This window comes from Mustela erminea, chromosome 10 (assembly GCF_009829155.1).
Source record: "Mustela erminea isolate mMusErm1 chromosome 10, mMusErm1.Pri, whole genome shotgun sequence".
Taxonomy (NCBI): domain Eukaryota; kingdom Metazoa; phylum Chordata; class Mammalia; order Carnivora; family Mustelidae; genus Mustela; species Mustela erminea.
This window is the reverse complement of record NC_045623.1, coordinates 75,736,962-75,761,286: the sequence shown is the minus strand read 5'-3', so window position 1 is coordinate 75,761,286 and position 24,325 is coordinate 75,736,962. Positions and strand designations below refer to the sequence as shown.

General features: G+C 56.1%; 2 protein-coding genes and 1 long non-coding RNA gene across 14 annotated transcripts in view; 2 read left to right on the top strand and 1 right to left on the bottom strand.

Annotated features, from left to right (window-relative positions):
* Nucleotides 1–16,541, top strand: part of ST3GAL3 (ST3 beta-galactoside alpha-2,3-sialyltransferase 3) — a 194,873-nt gene extending 178,332 nt beyond the window's left edge. For 7 of the 11 annotated variants that reach the window (XM_032303244.1, XM_032303236.1, XM_032303237.1 and 4 more), the window contains 3 exons: nt 9,751–9,897; nt 10,093–10,239; nt 15,476–16,541. In XM_032303244.1, the coding sequence (XP_032159135.1) occupies nt 9,751–9,897; nt 10,093–10,239; nt 15,476–15,565 (384 nt within the window). In that variant the 3' untranslated portion in view covers nt 15,566–16,541. Of the gene's footprint in view, nt 1–3,995; nt 7,479–9,750; nt 9,898–10,092; nt 10,240–15,475 lie in introns of those variants that run through there. The other 4 variants (XM_032303249.1, XM_032303238.1, XM_032303242.1 and 1 more) reach the window with 4 other exon arrangements.
* Nucleotides 6,197–21,934, bottom strand: LOC116567879. The gene is made up of 3 exons (XR_004276396.1): nt 21,851–21,934; nt 18,414–20,890; nt 6,197–6,274 (listed from the first exon to the last, which is right to left on the bottom strand). It is a non-coding gene; the product is annotated as an uncharacterized LOC116567879 (long non-coding RNA).
* ARTN (artemin) lies at nt 19,417–22,336 on the top strand. Of its 2 annotated transcripts, none has more exons than XM_032303251.1 (4): nt 19,417–19,497; nt 20,804–20,863; nt 21,202–21,340; nt 21,421–22,336. In XM_032303251.1, the coding sequence occupies exons 2-4, from the start codon at nt 20,804–20,806 to the stop codon at nt 21,900–21,902; spliced, it is 681 nt and encodes a 226-aa protein (XP_032159142.1). In that variant the 5' UTR covers nt 19,417–19,497; the 3' UTR covers nt 21,903–22,336. The 2 variants fall into 2 exon arrangements, with proteins under 2 accessions (XP_032159142.1, XP_032159143.1); XM_032303252.1 differs by having other exon boundaries at nt 19,420–19,497; nt 20,734–20,863.
* Nucleotides 22,337–24,325: the final 1,989 nt, after the last annotated feature.

Genomic DNA, 24,325 nt, shown 5'->3' with positions numbered 1-24,325 from the left:
CTGGACTCATCCAGTCTCCAAATCCGGGACTCCTGCCTTTGAGAATGCCTCGGTTACACCATCTCAGCAGCTTCCCCTTTCCCTGAGTCCTGTCGGGTCCCCCTCCAGTCCGTTGTCCACATCTGTATCCAAAAGAGTCCTCCTCAGGTGTCCATCTGGGCGGTTCCTTCTGCTTAAGCGTTCCCATTGCCTACATGTTGTGGCTCTCAAAGGGCCGTCCCATGCCCTCAGCACCGGTATCACCTGGAAATGTGTCCGAAATGCATTTGGGCCCCGCCCCCCACCCCCACCCCGCTTCAGCCTTGTGAATGAGAAGCTCTGGGCGCGGGCCCAGCAGTCTGCTGTCATGAGCAGTCCAGGAGATTTGGGTACGGGCTCAGCCGTGATACAGCCAGATTCCACGGCCCAATGCCCTTGACCTGGCCCCTGCCACGCCTGCCCTTGTCCTTGCGCCTCTTTCCTGCATCCAGCACACCGCGTGCACTCTGGCGGTGCCAGCACCTATATCCTGTCTCCCGCCTCCGTGCCTCAGCTGCTCCCCTTCGAGAGGCCGTCGTCAGAGCCCACAGCGAAATGCTCCTTGCTCTGTTCCACTTAAGGTTTTGCGTTTCTGTCAGCTCTTACAAGCCCCCAGAGGACGGGAACGGTCGTGTTTCTCTCTCCCAAGTCCGTCACCTCCAGCCGAGTCTTAAACATACTTGGCCACACGTAAGTGAATCGGTATGTGTGGAAACTGAGGCCCAGAGTAAGGCAGGAACTTCTGGCAGAGTCAGGATTCCAACCCAAGTCTTCCAACCCTCAGTCAGGGCTCCTTCCTCTCCTTCGGGCCGTCTCCTCCTTTCATGGCCCTGGGAGGTCGTTATTTTAGCTCCAGACCCTTGCTCTCCTCGTGCCTCTCCTAAGCACGCCTTTCCCTTAAGTATGTTTGATCTTCCCTTCGCGGGTCAAGTTCACTCTGCTTCATGAAGAAATGAGAGCTTCCCCATCCTTGATGCTCTGCGTCTTTTCTCTTGTCTGTCAGCCTCGCGGAGCTGGCCCCACGCCGACTCCTATTTCTGTTCATCGCTTTTTCCAAATATAGCTTTCAAAAAGGTTTTCTGACCTTCTCCTCAGAGCGCACATCAAGGTAAATTCCAAATGGACTAAAAAGTAAAAATATAAAAACATGACCAAAGGGAACTTTGAAGTAAGTAGAATAGAAATCAGATCCCTGGAGGGGAAAGAACTTTCAAGGGATAGACGTGCTAGGAGAAATCAGATTTAATAATATATGAAAATTTATGCCGAATTAACAATGAAAAGACTAGAGATACCATAAAACTCAGAAAAAGTTTATTTGGGAGGTGTGACAGACCAATGGTTACTGTTATGAAAGCTGACAAGAAAACCTTCAGGACCCCGGCCGATAAAAGGGCAGGAGACTGAACACATCAGGCGGAGGGAAATATAACTAGGAACAATAAAAAGATGCTGAACTTTCTAGCAGTCAGAGAAATCCATGCAAAGGCAACAGGATGCCTTTATCACCTACCACATCTTGAAAGAACGTGTTCAAATTCTGATACATGACGCTGGCAAGAGTGTGGTGACAGGTGCTTCGGAGCTACTAGTCAGAGTGAGTCAGAGTGTAAATGGGGACAAGGTTTTTGGAAAGGAAATGACATTTGGCACCAACAGCCTTTATCCAAAGGAAGGACAAATGCGCACACAATGATTTTTATTATAGTGTTATTTATAACAGACAAACCCAAGTGTAACCTGAGGGGTTCATTACATAAATTGTAGTTTAACGACAGGGAGGAGTGTCCACGACCCTGTGGGGAGGGGAGGGGGCTGACCCTGCAGCTGGGGTGGACATGGGCACTCGGGCGGGTGTTGCCATGTTGTCTCGGCCACCCCCGCCCCTGCTGCTTCCATGCGGGCAAGGTCAGTGAAGCAGCGCTGGATTCCATGTTGGGAACGAATGATTCCTCTGCCTCGGCTGGCAGGTGACCACCACCTTCTGAGGAGTGAGAGTCGGCCAGGCAGGGGCCCAGGAATGAGTGCGTCAGGGAGGGCAGCGGGCCCTGGGCACAGGGCAAGGGCCACCTGGTCAAGAAGGTCCCGCCACCCCATGCCTTGGCCTCTGGGACACTTGAAGCCCAGGACCCTAACCAGCTAGCTCCCTGGCCCAGCCTCTGTAGGTGCTGGATGAAGTTCAGGGCACACAGAAGAGCATGGGCGACAAGTGGATATTCGGTGACTCGGTGTAACTGGCATGTGGCATGAGTGCAGTTGTGCCCCAAGACCTGGCCAGGGGGCACATGGCTCTCCTCTGGCCACACCATTTGTGGACTGAAGAAGGAGCTGCCTCCCACAGGCCCATCCTCACTCAGTAGACCATTACCTACAGCTAGAGACTCAGAGTTTCTTGGACTCACAGGGCCAAGTCCACTTCTGTCCTCCCAAAGACAGGATATGCCTCCATGTGTGCAGACCTGGAAGCCCAGCGGGGACTGTGTGCAGAGGCTGGGGAGCAGGCGCACGTGTACACAGCACTTCTCGTGGTGTGAGGTGGGGGGAGGGCGGGCATGGGGAGAGGAGGGAGGCAGGGCCGGGCGGGCTCTCCTGACACCACCATGGCCCAGCCCAGATCTGCAGGAGCCAGGATTCCAAACGCAAATCCGGATTTCCAGATGGGTTTTCAAGGGAGAGTAGAATATATTTTATTTAACAGCTTGATAGCTTAATCTGTAACTTTCAAACATTTAGAATCTAAAATGTAGACGTGTGGCACGTGGAATCCATTTGTAATTTTGTCCCTCGCCCCACACGCACTGGGGGGCGGCCTGCATGGATGTGGGGGCAAGGACCGCCGATGAGGCTGGGTAGGCAGGGGGTAGAAGGTGAAGGGTCACATCGAGGAGCTTGGACTTCATCTTGTGGTATAAACAGTAGCAGAAGCCAGCGAGCTGACTTGTTCCCAAACGTATTAACACACAGGACTGATTTGTCGTAGCACAAACCACGGTAAAGGAGGACCTATTCTTCTTTCCCTTATTTTGTAGATGAGGATGAGACGACTTAGGGCAAATAACGTGGCTGGGACACAGGGTTGGTAGTTAGGGTGTCAGGGTTCAAAGACCTACGGAATCATGGGGGCAACCCCCGGCCACCAGCCGGGCTGGGCTGACAGACAGCGTGAAGGTGGGAAGCATAAGGTTGTGTGGTGGGTCTGCCCAGAAGCCACAGATTTGGTAGTTGTTTGGTTCCTGGGGGTGAGGGAGAGGGAAAGGTCAGGGGGGTGGAGGACTTACGTCTGGGTTGTTGGGGAAGAAGGATGGTGGTGGATCCTCGGGCAACGTAGATCAGAGAAGAAAACAAGCCTCTTGGGCCTTGGTTTCTTCAGCTGGGGACTGGACCAGATGCTGGTAAAGGTCTCTTTTTATATTATTGTAATCCGTGTTTGGGGGGAGGGTCACTGGTTGTCCAAAATGTTAGAGAATCTCTTTGTACAAAGAGTACATGATTTATATGTAACAGGGCCTCAAGTATTCATTGATTGGTTGATCTGGGTTAATCATTATCTCTGGGATATTTGCATCTGTACATAGCCTACTTTCTGAGCTCTTCATTTTTTTTTTTTTTTTTTTTTTTAAGGGAAGAGGGACAGAGGGAGAGAGAGAGAATCTGTGCAGCCTGATGCGGGGCTTGATCCCACAACCCTGAGATCATGACTGGATCCAAACTCAAGAGTTGGTCACTTAGCTGACCGAGCCTCCCAGGCGCCCCTCGAGCTCGTTTCCCCTGAGGTTTTGTTAGTTGTGTCACTTTGCTGTCCCTCCTATTTTATGTGCCATGCACTTGAAGGCTTTTTGGATGAGTCTTCTCTGTATATATTTTAAGTAAGTGCAGCAGATATTTTGAACCTCTCTTCGGCGCTTTCTCACATTATAACCGCCCTGCCATATACGGAGGTGTTTGTATACCGCCCTGTCTTTCCCACTGCGTTACAGATTCCTGCTGGATTAGGACAACAAAACCATAAAACCAGACCTACGCTCTTAATTATCCTGCGAAGCTGTCCCAGTGGGCAGCAGAAAGCCACGGAATACGGTGGTCCTGAGAGCGTGCGGATCAGATTTGTGCAGGGACGTGGAAAAAATTGAAGGCGGAGGTGGGGAGACCTGGCGGCCTTTGGGGTGACCCCGGGGAGAAGAGCTGGCCTGTCCCAAGGCGGGAGCAGTGGAGAGCAGGAGGGAGCACACCTGCCCTGCTCTGGGCCACAGTGAACCAGCCCGTGGTCAGCCTCTCCACTTCCAGACTTCTCCTAAGGAACAAGGGGAGGAAGGAAGGGGCTGCAGGAGGAGATTCCACGAGGGCACGGGGAAGCCATGGGCCCTGGCTGGGGAGGCGCTCTTGTCCTGGAAGCTTCCCCTGTTGCTCTTGGCTGTGCTGAAGACCACGGCAAGGCCTATCAGCCGGAGAACTGCAGCGGCCGCACACCACGCACTGTCAAGCTGGGTCCTGACTTGACTGAGCCAGGGACCTTCCTGGAAGGGGAGGGACTCGACAAGGAAGGCAGGCAGGGTCCAGCTGGCCTCGAGGAGAGGTTGGACCATTCTGTAGGCCTCTGCGTTGTGTCCTGTGGGGCAGGGAAAGGAGCCGTGAGAGACCTGGGGCTACATTTGGGTAGGCCTTCTGGGACAGGGCTGTGTTCCGGTGGCAGGCTTGGCAGTGTCAGCCAGCGGGGGAAGGCTCCAGCGCCTACGGCCCTCCTGCAAGGAGCCAGGGAGAACACACCCCCACCCCAACTTTGGATGTCTGGACGTCTGTGTCCTGGCGTGTGGGGCGTCTGGCTCTACAATCCATACAGTCCTCCCAACTCTGGGAGGTGGGTCCCATCACCCCTGTTATGCATGAGGACATTGAGGCTGGAGGAGATGACGTGACTGCCCCAGGTCACACACATGTACAGTTGGGACGTGAGGCTCAAGTTTCATGGGCTCCAGCCCTCCTGCTCCCGCCTGGCACCCCACCTCTCTCATGGCTCCCGTCGGTCTCCGGGGCCTCGGCTTCCACCTGCCCCTTCAGGGTCGGCTGCAGGCTTCTCCTCCCCTCTCACCCCATTACCAGAGATTCTCTCTCTTTTTTTTTTTTCCTGTCCAAGTTTTTATTTCAATGTCAGTTCACATACATAACAGTCTGTTCATTTTCCGGCGTAGAAATGAGGGATCCGTTACTTCCACACAGTAGCCGGTAAGGCGCCCTCCTCCGTGCCCGTCCCCAGTTTCCCCCCTCCCGGCACAGAGGTTCTTCAGCCGGGGTCCGCAGGTCCCTTGGCTTCGGGGATCCCATGACCCTCGCATCGGTGTGCAGAATGTAAAATGTGTATGTGCTCGTGTGTGTGTGGTTTTTTTCTGAGAAGAGAAGCCATAGCTTTTATTTTAGGAGACCGGCTGGGGTTTTGTTGGTACACGGTATTTTTATGGCTGGGAAAACCCCGACATGCCCAAATCCTGTCTTGGTCTTATTTCTCCTTTCCCTGAAATTCCTGAGGAGTCTCTGCCTCAGGTCGGTGACAACGGGAGAAAAGAAACCAGAGCCGTTGAACTATTCGGTGCACCAGTTCCGGGGCTCTCCGGCCGGGCTCTCTGGGACTCGAGACCCATGCCCAGGCCTCCTTTTCCCAGAGACAGGGAGCAGAGGCCGAGATCAGGAGCTAGGCCTGCTGCTGTATGACAGCACAGAGCTAAAGAGAGGGGTGTGTGTGTGTGTGTGTGTGTTAGAGAGAACAACTTCTTGCCTATCCCAGTCATTGTGACACTCAGTACCCTTAAACCAAAGTGGCCAGATCAGCGGCTTCTCTCCACCGAAGCTTTGGCCAGAGTCTCACAGGGGGCAGAGCTGATAAGCTCATTTCTGACAGTTTTACGTAGTCGTCATGTATGGGACTTCAGAGAGGACACCTCATGTCATGGAGAGAACCAGCTCCTAAAGTTGGATCCAGCCAGATTCTCCCCTCGCCTTTCTGAACCCCAGTCACCTTCGTGAAATGGGACGTGGGGCACCTGCCAGGCGACCCCTCCTCACTTCGGAGCTGCTGGAGGGCAGAGGGGAGGGCTCATTCACCCTTAACCCCAGGCCCCAGACTTCCGGAGGCAGGTACTGCAGTGACGATGGTCATTGGGGTGGCAGAACACCTATCTTGGCCTCCTGACACTCCGGTGTCACACTTGGCCCAGCCACCTCTGTGACCTTGATCGAGCATGTTGCTTCATCTTGGGGACTGTACCTGTGAAGTGGTGAAAGCGGAGGAGATGTAAATGAGTAAGGTCTGTGAAAACCAGCCAGGAGACTTGCTCCCCCCCCCCAACCCCACCCCCCGCCGTGCCCTCCTGGTTCTCCTGAGCAGCCACTGTGCCTCCTGTTGTTCAGGTGGGGGGAGGGGCGGGCATGGGCAGGAACCCCAGGTGCGGAACTGTTGGGGCCTGCCAGGTCCCGCGGAGGGGACAGGGGCCTGGCACAGCACGGGCTGGCACCTGCATTCCTTCCAGTCCACACCTGGCCCTCTAAGCAGGGGCTCCTCCCCAGGTCTGCATAAGATCTTGGCCACCTCCACCCTTCCCCTTCCTGCGGGGTCCTGTGATCCCTGCCTTTGGGTCTGTGGGATTCCGAGATAGAATGGAGAGAAGCAGATGACCGGTAAGCCAGGATGGGCTGGAGAGACAGAATCCAGTGCGGATTCCCGGGTTTCTGGCTTGGAAGGTGGGGTGGATAGTGGAAGAGAGAGAACTGATAGTAGAAGGGGTAGAAGAACATACAGATAGTGGAAGAGGAGACAGAGCAGATCTGCAGAAACCAGCAACCACGTTCACGTCCAGCAACAGCGGATTGGTTCAGTAAGTTATGAGACATCCTGGTGAGACCGGTTCTTAGAAAACAAACTTTTGATGTCTGGAACAATCAGTTATATAGCTGTATCATTTAGCCAAACCTCTGCTGTATACTTCTGGATTTTCCTCTGGTTTGAATTGTGCTTTTATAAATAACACTGAATAAGCAGCCTTTTTTACAGAGGTCTTCACCATTCTGATTACTGTTAGAAGAGGAAGGTTGCAGTCATCAGATACAAAAACAGCCTTCAGGCTTTTGGTTATATTGTCATTTTCATTTTAGAAAGGCTCCACCAGTTTTACTCCTATAGTGGAGTGCAGGAGAATCCCGCCCGGGTGTGCCGACCGCCACAGTGCCAAGATACATACAGAGAGACACATGCACACACGTACACGTATTTTAGAGGATAACAAGGAACACCTTATTTTAATTTGTCTCGTCACTATTGGTTTTTTTATGCTTATTAACCTTGTGCTCTTTCCCTACTTTTATGGTATCCTGTTAATTTTTTCATTAATTTTTAAAATATGTATTTCTTATTATCTGTGCAAAATGTTTCTCACTTTTTTGTTTCCCTCATAATTTGACTTATTCTATTTTTTTAATATTTTTTAAAAAAATATTTATTCTGTTTTTTAAAAAATATTTATTTATTTGACAGAGACACAGTGAGAAAGGAAACACAAGCAGGGAGAGCAGGAGAGGGAGAAGCAGGCTTCCCACGGAGCAGGGAGCCCAATGCGGGGCTCGATCCCAGGACCCTGGGATCCTAACCTGAGCTGAAGACAGACACTTAACGACTGAGCTACCCAGGCACCCCACTTATTCTATTTTTGATACAGCAAAACCCTTAAAAATGTTTACAAAATCAAAATCTGGTTTTTTTTTTTTAGTTCATTTCTGACATTGCATTAACATGTCAAAAGTTCAGTGATCAAATATACACTCCAATTTTCTTTTAGTTTTGCTTTTTTAGCACTTAGTAATTTCGTGTAGGGTATGAGGAGAGGAAGTAAAAGGATCTTTTTTCTAAAGAGCAGATTTTCATGGTGCCTGGGTGGCTCAGTGGGTTAAGCCGCTGCCTTCGGCTCGGGTCATGATCTCAGGGTCCTGGGATCGAGTCCCGCGTCAGGCTCTCTGCTCAGCGGGGAGCCTGCTTCCTCCTCTCTCTCTGCCTGCCTCTCTCCCTACTTGTGATCTCTCTCTGTCAAATAAATAAATAAAATCTTTATAAAAAAACAGATTTTCAAATACCACTTGCTGAGAAAATAGTCCTGGGCCCACGGGCGGTGAAGCTTCCTTTACCATAACCTTAGCTAAATACATATAAATCTGTATATGGTTCTGCTTCCGGGCTCTCTTGGTTCATTGCTGTTTGTGTTGATTCTTACACATCTATCAAAGCCTTAATAGTTGCAAATTCGTAATATACTCTAATACCTATTATGTAAATTTGGGGGCTATTTTTGGTAAATTTCAAAAATCCCCTATTGGGATTTTTCTTAGACTTCTGTTAAGCCTACATGAATCTGGGCAGACTTGGCATTGTGTTAATATTCAGCCTTCGCATCCAAAAACATAGTTTGTCTCTCCCGTTTCTTTTTTTAAGTCTTTTTTTTTTATATATATCTCGATAAAGGATTATCGCTTTTTAAAAATTATTATTTCAGGTCACATATCTAAATCTGTTGCTCAGTAGTTGATATTTTTTGTTAAGATTGCAAATGGGATCTCCTTTGTAGTATATCTGGTGACTGTTCCTGTTGGAGTTCATGTCCCATTCCTAAATTATTCTGTCCATTCTAAGTTTAGTTGTTTTTCTTAGGTTTTCTAGGCAAATAACAAATACCCTGAGATACCAGGCTGGAGTCCATGGCTGGGTAATGCCTCCAGTTTGCAGGGTTGGTGCGATTCTCTCCAGCATTAGTCGGAGCCCAGTGGGCAGAAAAGGTGGATGAATGGGTCGAGCCCAAGTTGACGGGCTCCCAAGGCTGGGGCAATAGAAGGGCAAGGGGCAGGGGGCTGTGAGCTCTTCTGTGTGCTCCCTAGGGTGACCGACTTCAGGGACTAGACCAGGAAGGGCTCATGGACTGTACAAAAAGGTAGGGCTGGGGCTGGAGGAAGGGAGAGGATCAGGAGAGGATGTTGTGGCCCTGGAATGGATGCTGGGATGTCAAGTTTTGAGACCTGATGCCTTTCCTGTACGGGACTGGGCTCCCCGAGATCTCCACTTTGCAGTTAGAGACACTAAAGCTCTGAGAGCTTGTCACTTGCCTAAAGTCACCCACTGCTAATCAGTGGCATATTGTGTTCTGCTGTGCCTTACTAGCTCACGTTCTGTCCTTGTTTTTCAGGTTCACTTTAGAACAGTTAACTGAAAGCAAGGAGAGACAGCAGAAGGGAAAGGAGACGAGCCCAGCAGAGCAGCTAGGAGAGAGAGGGCAGGCTCCTCGTGGGCCCCTCAGCTGCAAAGGGGAGGGGACAGCTGGGCTGCTGGGTCCTCCTGCTGACCCAGGAATCCCCGCGAACCAGAATGGCACACCTCAGGGCCCCACCCAGAAGTGCCCCTGCCCTGCGATTCACTCTGTGTCCTCCCTCACACATGGTGGCCCCACCATGTGCTCCCTGTCCCCCACCACCTACTCTTGTCTCTGTCATACATCCTGTGTCGTGACCCCCCACCCCTGACCCCAGCACACCAGCTTATTCCTCTACCAGGGTGTCTGTTCCCTGTGCCCCCGGTCCCCCAGTATATACATCATGCCTGCATCTTGTTTCTCGTTTGTCTGTACACACTTGGGGCCCTGTCCCCACACATACGGTCCCATGACGAGCTGTGTGCCCAGCTGACGCCTGCTTATGCTGTGTCTGCAGAGTGCTTCTGATGGCTTCTGGAAATCTGTGGCCACACGAGTGCCCAAGGAGCCCCCTGAGATTCGCATCCTCAACCCGTACTTCATCCAGGAGGCCGCCTTCACCCTCATCGGACTGCCCTTCAACAATGGCCTCATGGGTCGCGGGGTGAGATGGCAAGGCCCTGGGGGATGGCAGAGGGGAGCTGGGCCAGAGATGCCTCAGGAGGGGAGGACAGGGTGGCAGGGTGGGGGCGCAGGGGCCCAGCCCTGGGACATGGAGCTCAGCTCTGGTGAGTGTGGTTAAGGGTCTCAGCCTGGCTCAGTAAACCAGCTGAATTCTGCCCTCCTCCGTCCTCTCCAGAACATCCCGACCCTTGGCAGCGTGGCGGTGACCATGGCACTACACGGCTGTGATGAGGTGGCAGTCGCAGGCTTTGGCTATGACATGAGCACGCCCAACGCACCCCTGCACTACTACGAGACCGTGCGCATGGCGGCCATCAAAGAGGTGCTGGGCTGGGTTGGGGGTGGTCTCTGAGCAGGGTCGAGGGAGGGATGCTCTCAGGACAAACAGACAGAGTGGGGTGAACCAGTGGCTGGTCCAGCTGCCCAGAGCCCTGCCTTTAGCTAAGTTGGATCACAGGCGATCCATCCCTGCCTTTGGGTCTCTGGCCACCAAGCATCCTCTGTGCCCCTGAACCTAGTGCCCCCTTCCCTGCCCTTCTCTCCCCGAACTTTCCCTCCCTGGCATTCTCCCTGCCCTGGTCCCACACCTGCCTCATCCTTGCTCTCCCCAACTGCCACATGCTAATCCTGGCACCAGCTCAGCACCATCTTCCCCCAGAAGACTTCCATGCCCTCTCAGACCACCCAGAGACATTGCCTCTCAGTGCCAGAACAGTCCCTGCACCCCTCTGCCCTCCCTGGGAAGGGAAGCCCTGTAGCATGGATGCTCTTGATCACCCAGAATGGCTTCCCAGGTGGTCCACATGTCCAGGTGCCTTCACATTCAAGAAGGATTCCCAGTGTCTGGGCTGGCAGCCAGCCTCTTCTGACAGCATCTCTGCCTTCACATCCAGAGCCCATGCGAATCCCTCTCCCAGTCCCCTCACTGCTACCACCGGCCTCCCACGGATGCCAGCCCGTGACCTGCACATCTTGAGCCAGTGCTTTGAGCAGCTTCTCTGCTTCCACCCGGGGTGGGGGTGGGGGGGGAGGCTGGGGTGGAGCGGGTGCTGGAGAATGCCTCCCGTCTCTGCAGACTCCTAGTCCTCTAAATGTGGTGCTTCCCATCTCAGCCAGCCTTCCCTCCTGCTCAGTACCTTTTCACATGCCCCCCACCAGCCCCGAGCCCTGGATTCCCTGAAGGCTCCCCCACCATCCCTTTGTCCAGTGGGAGCACAGACTACAGCGGGGACTCAGGCAGCTCATGTGGGCTCGCCCCCTCTGCCCTCCTCACTCCATCACAGCCCGACTTCCCCCTCCCCCTGCCATGACTCCCACAAAGGTCACCAGTGACTCAGCGCAAGGCTGCCAAATCCAGTGGACATGTGTAAGTCTCATCTCTCCTGACCTCTCAGAAATGCTTTTTAAGTTGACCACTCCTTCCTCTTTGAAACTTTTCCTGCTCGGACTTTCGAGTCCGTGATCTTGGGTCTTCCTCTCATTTCACTTGCCAGTCTCTCTCATTCTCTTCCTCAGCGTCCTTGATTTCAGTCCACCCCGCAAAGAGTCCGCATTCACTAGGGCTCCATCCTGGACGGTCTTCTCACATTCCACGTTCTCCAGGAGCTTGGCGTCCCCGTCTGTGGGTTAAGTTCCTTTCTGTAGGATCTCGCATGTGTTGTTCACTCAGCCACCTTAAGCCGTGAGAAGTTATTGCAGGAATTTAAACGCGCCTTGGGAAACCCGGAACAGCCTTATGGTGGGGCCCCCCGTTGCCTGGAGTGGGATTCAGGAGTGGGGGGCCCACCGCGGAGCTAGGACGGCTCCAGATTGATGCCTTCGCCTTCAGTAGTGGTTCCAGGCCTGCCTCCTCGTTGCCAGGACCCCGTTGGTCTTTCCCTCTATGTCTCTTTGTGTATCTTCTTGCCTTTTTGGCCCCTGCCTGCACCCACTCGGAACCATTAACACAGCATTCACCTGTCTCCTGGCTTCTGTTCCGTGGTATCTTTGGCCTCTTACACACTGCTTTCATGCAAACTTGGTGTCCGGGCTCCAGGCAGAGGGTGGGAGGCTGTAGCCAGCTCCTGCAGGGCTTCTTGTGCCGCGGTGAGGAGTTTGGACATCACTCCACCGGCCTGGAGGAGCCACGGGAGGGTTTCAGGCTGCATGTAGTAGGTCACTAGCATGTAGTGCGTCACCTACTGGCATGTGGTAGGTCACTCTGGCTGCAGCACGAAACAGAAGGCCACGAGGCAGAGATTGAGCTAGCCGGGGGCCTGTCCCAGCAGTCTAGGCAAGACACGAAGACTCCGTTGACTCCAGAGTGGATGAGAAGACGGAGACAGAGACAGAATTTTCGATCGGTAGGGCCTGGGTCTGCCCTAGTGCAGGAATGAGGGAGAAGGGCTGCACCTTCCCTGAAGCCCTCAGTGGAGCCTGTTCTTTCTTCTTGGGCATGCCAGATCTCAGTTTCCAGGCCAGACCGCCCCCCACACCCCACCCCCATCATCCTCTGAAACCGGCTGCCTTGATGCTCACGGCACTGGCCGCACCTGCTCCGTGCGGGGTGCTGGGGACTTCAGGTTAGGAGATCCCATGGCCTGGGTGTAGAACCTGGCTCTGTACCTTTCTTTCCTTCCCAGTAAGGGGGTAATGATAGCACCTATTCCCTAGGTTTGGGGAAGATTAGACCCAATAATGTGTTTAGAAAAAAAGGCCTGGCACCCAGTAAGCATCCATACTGTTAGTCGTTATCATTAACGTTTTATCTGTACTTGTCACTGTTAACCTCCCAATATCCTGGTTGAGGATTCACTGGAAATGCTGGTGCCTGTGTTTGGGATCCCCACTGTCCACCTTGAGTGTCTGCAGGAAGCACTTGAACCGTCCAGCTCCCTGGCCCGAGCACTGTTCCCCTCTGCTCGGCCCGTGGGCCCATTCTCCAGGCCCAGCAGGAAGGGGCGGGCAGCCGAGGTTCCGTGCTGTGGGAGCTACAAGGAATGTCAAAGGAGTTTGGAGAGGAAACAGAGCGAAAGAAGGCAGGAGTTAGGAAGGCGAAGGGTTGTGGAGACCAAGGGAGCAGCGCGCAGGGACTGCCCACCACATCTGGCGCTGTCAAGAAGTAGTGAGAGGAGCACTGGGAAGTGGCCAGGGGCTGCACCAGTGAGGCGGCCCCGTGTACGGTGGGGAGAGCAGCCTCGAAGGCCAGTGGCTGAGCTACGAGTAAAGGCAGTGCACAGCGGCAGGCATGGTGCCCAGTACGTGCTCCCAGGAAGCAGGGAGGAGGAGGTGGAGGATGGAAGCTTAGGAAGCTTGGAAGATGGAAGCTCAGCAGCTCGCTCAGGGCGAGGTGGAGGATGGAAGCTCAGCAGCTCGCTCAGGGCTGATGTGGGCTCACACGGGACTGTGCGAGTTGTGTGAGTCAGGAGCACAGCTGCCTGTTGAGGTCCATGGCCGGCAGGGAGGGGAGCGGTTGCCAAGGGAGAGGGAGAGCACAGAGCATCGGCGGTTGGCACAGCCCCAGGGTTTAATGACTGGGTGAGGGGCGAGGAACCAGAGATGGAGGAAGAAAAAGAGCTGTCAGAAGGACAGCTGCATCCAGAATCAGGGGTCCTGCTGAGGCTGGGGACCCAAGACTGCCAGAATTCGGTCCCAGCCCATAGATGGTGTAGACAACACAGTATAGACAGCTCTGGTAAGCTCCTGTGCCGTCCAAGTGGAAGGGAGAATGAGGTGGCATTGCCTGGCCCAAGAGAGCTACAGCCCAGGGCCAATCATTGTGTTTCCTGTTTTATTATGGACACATATTATCAAACATACTCATCAGTAGAGACAGTAATATAATGAGCGCTCATGCATCTATCACTGACCTCCCTCAATTATCAGTGCCTGGCCAGTGTTCACCTGTCCTTCCTTTCGTGCACCCCTCCCCACTGATTATTTGGAAACAAGTCTCAGATACCATATTATTCTGACCATAAATATTTCAGTAACTTTCTCTAAAAGATAGGCACTTTTTAAAAAACTATCATAATACTATTATCACACCAAAAAAAACTTTTTAACAGTTTCTTAATATCATAAAAAATGTCCAGTCTTGGGGTGCCTGGCTGGCTCAGTCAGAAAAGCATGCAACTCTTGGTCTCAGGTTCATGAGTGCCAGCCCGACAATGGGTGTAGAGATGAGTAAAAATAAGTAAACAAGCTTTTTAAAAATAAATCCAGTCTTCCCCTGAGCTTTCAACCATCAGTGACTCCTGGTGGGTGTTCTTGAAACAAACCCACCAGTGATTGCTTCTTCCTGCAGGTGATAGAGGGGAGGCGTAAGGAAAGAGCGGTCTAAGTGTACACATTTGTTCGGATCCTGGCCCTGCCATTCCTCCAGGCCTCTGTGTTCTTACCCACAAAATGCAGTTTCATTCAGCACATCTTTATTGAGCACCTACTGTTCGGCAATAGTCCCCGCCTTCAAAGAGAGACAGTGTGCCAAATGAGTGACTCTTCGAGGGATGAGGGCAGATCACGCTGGGGGTCTGCAGCAGGAAGGGACAGGTCACCGATGGCAGAGTGATGTGACAGGAGCCTCAGGAGGAGCCAGAGGCTTTAGGGAGTTTGGAGGGACAGTGGTGTAGACGCAGCGATTAAGAGAGGCAGACCCTGCAGACCTAGGCACCGTGGAATGTGGAGTGGGAGAGAAGAAACAGTCACCATTTGAGATGGGTCTGGGGGACACTGTCCTTAGGGGCAGCCAAGTTCATGGTTAGCCCAAGAAGTCGAAGGGCATAGTCAGAGGATACAGGGAATTTGGCCTGTGTTTCCGATCGAAAAAATTTGGCAAGCTGGAGAAGGTGGACTGGATGAGACTAGGGCCAGGACAGAGCCCTGGGTCCTTAGCCCCAGCCAGCAGTTCCCGCGAACACCACGGTCAGGCTCCCGCAGTGCAGTCAGGTGCATACAAACTCCGAAGAGACTGTCCGCTTTCCCTGAGCCGGTCAGTCCGTCCTTTTTCATTCTTTGAGGGACTTAACCACCAGAGCATCCTGGTGCAAGTACCAGGGACAGGAGAGAGCCTGAGCCCAAGTGCAGTCTTCGCCCAGGATAGGCCCAGAAGGCGGCATCTTCCCTGTAATTTCCACATTCACAGAAAGGTGAGCCTCTTGTCCTCAGCCCCCCACCCCCGGCTCCTCTGATCTGGGAGGCAGGATTTCATCAGCCTGGAGACCGCGTTGCATCAGGCCGAAGGATGACTAAGCGACCCCACGCAGTCCTCCTTCCAGCAGGGCACAGCCCCCAGGCCTGGGCCAGCTCTCCCTGACTCACTTGGTCTACCCTCAGGGCCTAGGATCTAGCCATGGATGCACAGCTAGACAAGGAGGTGACGTCTGTTGAACAAGGGTGGGAAGGCCCCTGTCTTCGAAGTCTTGGAAGGAGAGGAGAGGCCGAGTTCTCGTAGGGTGTGGAAAGGGGTTCTGGGAAGGGAGAACGATGAGCAGATCCTCCAGTCACAGAGCCCTGGGAGAGTGTTGGGCAGAGGAGAGCCCCGAGCTCCACTCATCCCTTCCCTGTGCCTTGCCTTCCAGTCCTGGACGCACAATATCCAGCGAGAGAAAGAGTTTCTGCGGAAGCTGGTGAAAGCACGTGTCATCACTGACCTAACCAGCGGCATCTGACATGGGGCCCAGCACATGGCCACGGAGGTCCTGGCACCGCCAAGAGGAAGCAGCAGCCGCCGCCACCTGCCCACCCCACTGGCCTCAGTCTGGCTCTGCCTAAAAGGTGCAGGAGTCTTCAGACCCAGAGAAGGACAGTGCCAAGTGGCTCCAGAGGTGGCGAGGCCTTGGCAGGGCAGCCAGAGCTGCGTCTGCCCAGAGGCCAGCCTCAGAGACCAGCACTTAGCCTCATTCTCAGCCTGGGTCCTTGAAGCCACAGGGCCGGAAGGCCACCGGCTGTGCCCAGCAGGCCCAGCATGCAGGAGGTGGACATCAGGCAGCAAGGCTGCTGCTGGAATCGTTTCTCCAATCAGTGTTTGGTGTATTATCATTTTTGTGAATTTGGGAGGGGGGGAGGGGCGGGATAATTTATTTTTAAATAAGGTTGGAGATGTCAAGTTGGGTCCACTTGCCATGCAGAAAGAGGCCCACCAGGGGGCCCGCCGGGCAGTGGTACCAGTGGGCTCCCTGTAGAGGTGGGGGGGGGGTGCCATGACTAGCCCGTACCCTGCTTGGGGCTTGGCGGAGGTGGGCAGGATCTCATGCCAGCCCCCTCCTGCTCCTGACACTGTTTGGCCTTTCTTGAGGAGAAGATGGGGTGTTCCCATTCACCAGCCCCTAACGACCCCACAGGGAAACCTGGAGCCATCATTTAAGCCAACAAGACAGACCCTGGCTTAAGCAGAGAGAACTTGAAAGCTCAGGAGGCGAGGCCTGGCCTAGCCTGATGGAAATGCCCCCCCGCCACACCCCCCAGCTGATCCACAGGACAGTGCCCCAGCCTGGACTGACCACCTTGGCAGCTGTTCTGGATTTCAGCAATGAGACTGTAAGGTCCTTGGGTTCTGCCTTTAGCCTGGACCAGAGGGAAATGAGGCTCAAGGACCTTGTCCAGGCTGTGGCAGCCATCCTGGAAGCAATAAAGCTCTTCCCTGAATCTGGCCTCCTCTGCTTTCTGTGATGCTCCTGAAAGAAGCAGGACCCTGGGACCTCGGCAACGACATGAAAGCCAAGGGCCATCTCTCTAGCCCACAGATTCCTGGGCCCCTTCCTCTTCTCCTTCTGAAGCCTCTCCCATCCCTCACAGTCCCGTACCCTCTACACCTTAAGAGAAGCCGACCACAAGTATGAGGGCATGCCCCAGGGTCTGCCCTACCCCGAAGGAGCCAGAGGGCAGGGGGCTGAAGTCCAAAGGTCCCAGAGCCCTAGTTACACAGGGACAGAGATTCCTGCAAGCTCAGGAAAATGATGTGCTGAGCCCCGACACAGAGGCTCATCGACCACACTTGCTCCTGGCTCCCGGGGCTGAGCTCCAGAGGGAATAGGCCCCATCCCCACCCAGAGCACAAAGGCGCACCCCTCCCCGCAACCCCTCTCCACCCACACAGAACAGGAAGGCTGAGCCCAGCTCTAGGCATCCCCAGGTGAACCCGGGAAAGGACACCCCTACCCCGACCCCGAGAGACCTAGAATCTGATGGCTCCCCTCCCAGTGTCCCCAGGCAGGCCTGAGATCAGGGCAAACCACGCCCACATCTGAGGCATGGAATACACTTCCTGCCAGAGCTGCCACTGGCAGTAAGTGAGGCTGGACGGCCCCCTTGCCTCTCTCCTGCCATCCCAAGGGCCACCAGCGTCCTATATGCCCCCTTAACTGCTGTGGTTGGTTCTCGGGCAGAAGCCGCCTCTGCTGGGGGGAAAGCCAGGCCCTGACAGAGGGACAGGCACACCCAGAACTCCCTTGGGATGCTGCTGGAAACGGCACCATTCCAATGAGTTCCCGCATTCTACGGGAATGCGCCCCCTGGAGTTGTACCGGGTCTAGGAGGCAGCCATGACTGATTGAGCCCCAGGTTGCAGGAAGCAGCGAAGGGAGAAGCTATTCCCTGCTTGGTCCCCTGTCCCCCAGGGGTCCTGTCAGGCCCGCAGACAGCCCCTGCCCCGCCACCCCCAGCAGTTCTCTGTGCTCTGGCTTCCCCTGCGCAGGACCTGCTGTCACAAAGCTACGGTTCTTGGCCCTGGCCATACACCAGGCCAACCCGTGCAAACTGGAAAACCTGCACATGCCCACCCCAAGATTCTGATTCAGGTCTGGGATGGGGCCCAGATGTGGGTGGTTTTTAAAGGTCCACAGGTGATTCTGATGCATAGACAAGGCCTAGCTGGTCCGCACACGTCCCCTGAGCACTTTCCTCCCCACCCACGGCTCCCAGTTGTCAGCTGGTCGGCAAATCCCGAATTGCCCTCTTCAGCCCGGCTCTCTCCGCTTTGCTCCAGGCTACACAGTCGGCTACTTCCTGAACATGGTCACTAAGGTAATCCACAGGTCCTGCTCCAACTCCAGAGCTCCTGTCTCCAACCCATCCTCCTCAAGGGCGCCCCGCTGCCAGCAAGCACCCTCCACCCCTCTGGTCACCCGGGCTAGAGGCGCATCTTTGTCCGTCTTACCTCTTCATCCCATCCAATCAGGCACCAACTGAGTCTTCAAGAAGCTGTGGTCTGAAAAGCCTTGTGGCCCTCTGCCCCCCCCACCCCGAGTCTCTGCCTGTCTCCTCTCTCCCCAGCAGCCTCCCTACATCTCCCGCCACCCCCCCCCCCCAACCAGCCAGTCACTGCAAACACATGTCTGGTCGCACCAGTTTCCTGCCTGCCACCTTCGGTGGTCCCGGTCTACTGGTATAAAGTCCAGGCTCCCCAGTATGACACACAGGGTCTGGCCTTTCCTTACCTCTATCCGTGTTACTCAACCTCCACCTCACCTGCCAAATTGCTGTAATTAGGCACCTGAAACACTACCCTCCAGCTCCTACCTCAAAGCTTCCGTGCATGCGTCTCTCCTCTGTGACCCTCCCCTCTGCCGCCGGGGCTCCCGCTCCTACCAGCGCGGCCCCAGGGAGCGCACCGTTTGCCCGGCGGGCGGCAGGGTGGCTGGAGCAGGGTCAGGCCTCCGGAGCCCCAGTGCCCCACTTCACCAATCTGACCAGTCCATGGTTCTGCGGAGAGAAGCCTGCGGTGGGCCAGGGATCGGAGAGCAGCCACGGTGGCTTAGCCAGCTGGAACCCCGGAGCCCACGCCAATCTCAGGGCCCCACAGCAGAGGCAGCGACCGGCCTGTCTCCTCCCTGCCCGCCCTCCGCCCAGCCTCCCAACTCCCTACTTTGCGTGCCTACAAACTCTGAACTCCCAGTTCCCGTGCCTCTCCGCCGCCCGGGTTCTCCACTCTGCATCCCCAGGGTCCCTTCCCAGCGTCTCCTCCCCCAGCCCAGCTTGGGGGACCTAGCATAGCCCGGGGGGACCGGATCCCAGCAGGTGGAGCGGCCAGGTGAGCCCTGAAAGGTGGGGCTGGGCGGGGGCGCTCCGGGCCCCACCCCGGGATCCGGTGACGCCGGGGCTGGAATTTGACACCGGATGGCGGCGGGCATGAGGCTGCTAAGGGATGGAGTTGGGCTCGGCCCCCAGACACGGCCCACGGGCTCTGCCAGCAGCAGGTCCCTCGGGCCCCAGCCCTCACTGCGTCCCGGACCCAGAGCCCTGCACCGCGGTAAGCCGACCTGTTGGCCCACCCTTGTCCCAGCCCTGGGGCTAGGGGGAGCGGGCAGGAGAGTTCCCCTCCACTCCTATCTCACATCCTCCCTCTCCTGGGCCAGAGGCATAGCTCTCCGCCCCTCCCGGCCCCCTCAGTCCCCCTGTCGTTGGTCGGACTGCGCTAGCCCGCCATAATGTGAGGCTCCCGCTGCCGCTACAGGGCGCAGACTGGCTGCCAATGCCACGCTTTTGGCTGAAAGGGGCGCTGCCAGGTGCACAGCCCTGGGCATGAGCCTTTTAAGCTTCGGAGAAAAGCTCAGCACTGGTCCCAGGAAAGGTGCCTAGAAGCCCACAGAGGAGGACCCCTGTGGTGAGTACCTGGCTGGCAAGCGGGGAAGCAAGGACTGGAGGACCAAGTGGCCCCCAGACCGCTAGGAGGGAGACTGGGCCTGACCTGCCCTCAAGAGACCAGCTCCTGAGCTCCCCCTAGCGCAGGGGGTTACTGAGGCTGCCTGGCCGCGGCTTGCACTCCATCAATGAGAAGTCACTAATCTGGTCCCTCGAGGCCGGATTCAAGTAGGAGCACACCAGGGAGGCCTGCCTGGGGAGATCTGGTCCACAGGTATGCAGGCGTTCTGTGTGCTGTGGGGTGGGACCCAAGGGCAGACCAGTAGTGAGGGCTCTAGGGCCCCAGAGGGGTGTTTGGGAATGCCAGCCAGGGTGGGTTCACCAAAGTCTTGGTGGGGCTCAGAAAGGCTGGCTGGGCTCAGGAAGCATGGCTCATGGGGGAAACTTAGAGCAGCAGGGCCAGGCTACCAGACTCACAGGAAGCTGGAGGGGGACAGACCTGGACCAGCTCTTAAAGACCAGGTTGAAGTGGAGGCCTGGTTGGCCCTCCTGGGAGTTGCTCAGGCATGAGTCTATCTGAGCACAGCCAAAAGCCCACCCCCCGCTTTGAGTCTGCAGGCTTGGCAATGCTGCCCCCTAGTGGCCACATGGAGCCATGCCCAGGCCCCATGTTCGAGGGCCCATCAGCCCCCATCATCCGGGGGCTCATCTGCGGAGAGAAGAGAGAACTCTGGCGGCCCTGGGTCCAGACAGAGATCACATAGGAGCAAGGAGCAGCAGCGCTGGGTGGGCAACACGGGCTGACGCTGGGGCATCACCGACATCAGATAGGTCAACAGCAAACACCCTGAATCCTCTCTAGTCCACATCTTCCTCCTCTGTGCCATGGAGATAAAGGTCTCTGTGGGACCCAGAGTGTCCAGCTACTTCCTTTTCTGGCTGCTCCTGGCAACTCCAGCCCTGCAGCACAGAGCAGTGAGGTCCTGGGGCAAGGGACCTTGGGATGTGAAGCAGTCGCCGAGCTTCCCTGGGTCTTATTTGTGCAGGTGGAAAATGAGGATTATGCCAGCTACTTCATGGAGTTGTGAGGACTGAAAGAGGGAACAGGTGCAAAGTTCCAACACAAAGTTAGGTTCTCAATGCAGTTACTTCTCCTCCCGGGTTGAGTCCAGCCATCCAAGTCCCTTGTACTTCGTCTGGAAACACGGAAGAGGAGGGATGACCTACCCAGAGGATAACTCATCTCTCATTGTCCCAGGCTGCCTCAAGAGGAGGAGAGGGGTGGGAACAGGTCAGCTAGGGCTGATGGGCGCACCTGGTATTGACAGATGGAGCCCGGATGTGGAAGCCCTTCGGTGCTGCCCCACTGGCCCCCGCCTAGGCGGCAGGTGAGTGGTTCTCCCAGTGACTGCCACCTGGAATTGAGGGAAGGTGGTTTGAGTGGGGAGGCAGCGTAGGGCTTGGCCTGGGCTGGCGACAGAAGAGGTAGGGGGAACGGTCAAGGAGGGACCAGGAGTAAGGAGGAACGTCAGTGATCTCTCCCGTGGGCTCCCTGAGGCAGCTGACCTACTATCCTCCAACCTAAACCCTTGGGGAGCTCCCCCCACCCAACTAAGCGCCCATCCTCTCTGATCCCCGCTGCCCCAGCCCCTTCGCGACTTCCCTCCACCCCTGCCGACCCGGGGGCCCTATTCCTCCCTGAGGCTCCACTGCTGTCTCTGCGCAGCCGGCCCTGTGGCCAACCCTGGCTGCTCTGGCCCTGCTGAGCAGCGTCGCCGAGGCCTCCCTGGGCCCTGCGCCCCGCAGTCCCGCCCCGCGCCTCGGCCCCGCTCCGGCCCCGGCGCCCCCCACTGGCCACCTGCCCGGTAGGTGAGAGGGCGAGGGGGCGGGGCGGGGCGGGACGGGGCTGACCCGGGACCCGGTGCGTGACCCCGTCTCCTTGCAGGGGGCCGCGCGGCCCGCACGTGCGGCGGAAGAGCCCGGCGGCCGTCGCCCCAGCCGCCCCGGCCCGCGCCCCTGCCGCCCGCGCCCTCACCGGCGCTGGCCCGCGGGGGCCGCGCGGCGCGAGCCGGGGGCCGGGACGGCCGCGCGAGCCGGGGGGGCCGCGCGCGGACTGCGGGGGCGCGGGGCTGCCGCCTGCGCTCGCAGCTGGTGCCCGTGCGCGCGCTCGGCCTGGGCCACAGCTCCGACGAGCTGGTGCGTTTCCGCTTCTGCAGCGGCTCCTGCCGCCGCGCGCGCTCCCCGCACGACCTCAGCCTGGCCAGCCTGTTGGGCGCTGGGGCCCTACGGCCGCCTCCGGGCTCGCGGCCTGTCAGCCAGCCGTGCTGCCGCCCCACGCGCTACGAGGCGGTCTCCTTCATGGACGTCAACAGCACCTGGAGAACCGTGGATCGCCTGTCGGCCACTGCCTGCGGCTGCCTGGGCTGAAGCCTCGCTCACTGGGTTGGCTGACTGCACCCTTACCCGCGGCTTCTGGCGCCCGGGGCCCTCTCGCCGGAGAGTCCGGGGTGATGGGGTGGGGGTGGGGAGTGGCTGGAGCCTCAGCCCGAAACCGAGGCCTCTGCCGGGTGAATGATGGCCATGAGCCCCCGAGAGATGGAGGGACGACGGGCCTGGGGCCCCAGGGTACTCGCCCTGCCAGTCCCAGCCCTGCTGATACCAGACACCTCAGCTGCGGAGACCTTAGGACCCGCTTCGCACAGACTCTGGCACTGACTCGGCCGCGGCCCCCTGGCCTCAGCCCAGGCCCTGGGGGCGCAGAATCGGAGGAGACACACGGCAATCACATTGCCCACGAGGGCCTGGACTCACTCGTGGGAGCTGGACCCCTATTTATTATTCCTAAGTTATTTATTTACTTCCGTGGTTTGTCAGATCCTTTCCTGGGCAGTGGGGCTGGACGGGTAACAGCAGCTGGATGGGGATCAGGGGCTGGCCATCACCCTGTCTTCATGCTGACTTAGCAATCACATGCCTGGCCTGGATTTTCCATTGCTTGCCTGCAGCCACCAGCTCTGGGATATGGGGCATGGAATACAGGCAGAGTGGGTGGTACAGGGGTGTTCTCCAGTCCCAACAGGCCAGCTCACACCGCCCTGCACCATCCCCAGCACTTGGGACCCGGAGTTACAGTTGGAGAGAACCCTACCCTTGCCACATCAGGCATTCTGGGGGCCTTACTTAATGTGTAATGACACAGAGAACCACACACTGCCCCACCCCAGGTCACTCATCTGTGTCCTACCCTCCAGGGCACTCTGACGGGTGCATATATTGCCTCTGCTTATACACAATCCAGCACGGGGAGCTCACTGCCCGAGTTCCATGAAGCAGCCCAGGGCAAAAGAGCATCTGCAAAGGCTGCGGTGGGGGAAGAAGGTGCAGCTGGTTTGGGGGCAGGGGGATGAAGCAGAGAGCATCAAGGGAATTAGAGGGCAGGAAAGGACTGAGGTGCCACCCACAGGGACCTGCATTTTGAGATATTCAAGGATATTCATTTATTCATTCAACAAGTATTTATTAATTACCTATTATATGGTAGACACCAGAGATACAGAGCTGAAAGGTACATGATCCCTGCCTTTAAGCTTAACTCAGGAGAGACAGACTATAAATAATTATGGAAGTTCAGTTTGACAGTATGAAAAGGACAAGAAGCTAAGAGGTACACATCTGCTTCTGGAAGGAAGGAGAGGTTAGTTCTGACTCTGGCCTTCCACCGTGTCCCCGAGTCATCTCTCAAAAGTCAGTGCAATCATCTGAGCTTTCCTGCCTGTCCCTGTGAAACCCTGTTTCCTGGGTCCTGTGAATTTGTCTGATATGATGTTCTTCTTTGGAAATAAGATAAGGGCCTGCATTTAGAAAGGATGCCAAGTCTGAGGAAGCATGGGGCGTCGAAGGGCCATCGGGAGGAAGGGATATGTGGTCTGAGCTGAGAAGGGAGGACTAGACTGGAGATTTGACAGCTGTGAGTACAAGGGCAGTGGCTGTAGCCAGGGGCACAAGAGAGCACCGTGGGAATGAGCTGGCTGAGGGTGGGACCCCTCGGGCATTGCCACTGCTAACCAAAATTCCTTCCAAACTGTCTAAGTGCCTGGCTGCTTTGGCACAGTTGCCCCCTTCACTCAGGCCAGAGTGAGGAGCAGACAACAGGGACGGCTGTGTGTGTTCTGGGTCAAGGAGGAGAAACGGGTCTGTGCTTCCACTCTTCCATTTTCACTGCCCCAATTCTAGGTGCTCCCCAAACTCTGGTGCTCTCACACTGCCCTCAAACACCCCTTTGCCCCATCGCTCTTCCTCCAAACTGATTGAGGATCCTCAGTCCCCAGCCCTTCCCATCTGCACCCGAAGAAAATGGAACCAGTGCCATGCAGTTTGCAGACACCTCATGGAGGCCTAGGCCCTGGCCCTGGTTAGGGATGAAGGAGGACATCCCATCAAGCAAGGTCATCAGGTCCAGGTAGCCCCTGCTGGAAAGACTTGAAATCCTGGCCTAGCCCCCAAGTCCTCCAGACCCTGCCCTTCAGTGGTCATATCAGCTCTCAATGCCACTTAAAGAAGACAGACTGAAACCACCTCTGAAAATGCTCAAGACAGCACTGACCTGGCAAGAGAGCCAGGTCAGAACCCAAACCAAGGGTGCTGGCTCTCAACAGTCCTGATTGCCAGTCTTTGAGCAAGTAGGGTCCCTCCAACTCAATGATGCATTCTGGGCCCCAGAGAGATTGTGCCCAACATCTCACACAGTCCCAGCTGAAACTGTACCTTCTCTAAGAAGAACACGGTCCCACAAGAACCCAAATCCCTCTTAAAGAATAAAATAAAATAAAGCCCCTATCCCCCAAAGGAAC

Excerpts from the sequence above, each read along its gene's own strand:
- ARTN (XM_032303251.1), top strand. The coding sequence starts at position 20,804 with ATGGAGCCCGGATGTGGAAGCCCTTCGGTGCTGCCCCACTGGCCCCCG. Across the intron at positions 20,864-21,201 it reads GGCCCCCGCCTAGGCGGCAG|CCGGCCCTGTGGCCAACCCT; the intron begins GTGAGTGGTTCT and ends GTCTCTGCGCAG. Across the intron at positions 21,341-21,420 it reads CCCCACTGGCCACCTGCCCG|GGGGCCGCGCGGCCCGCACG; the intron begins GTAGGTGAGAGG and ends GTCTCCTTGCAG.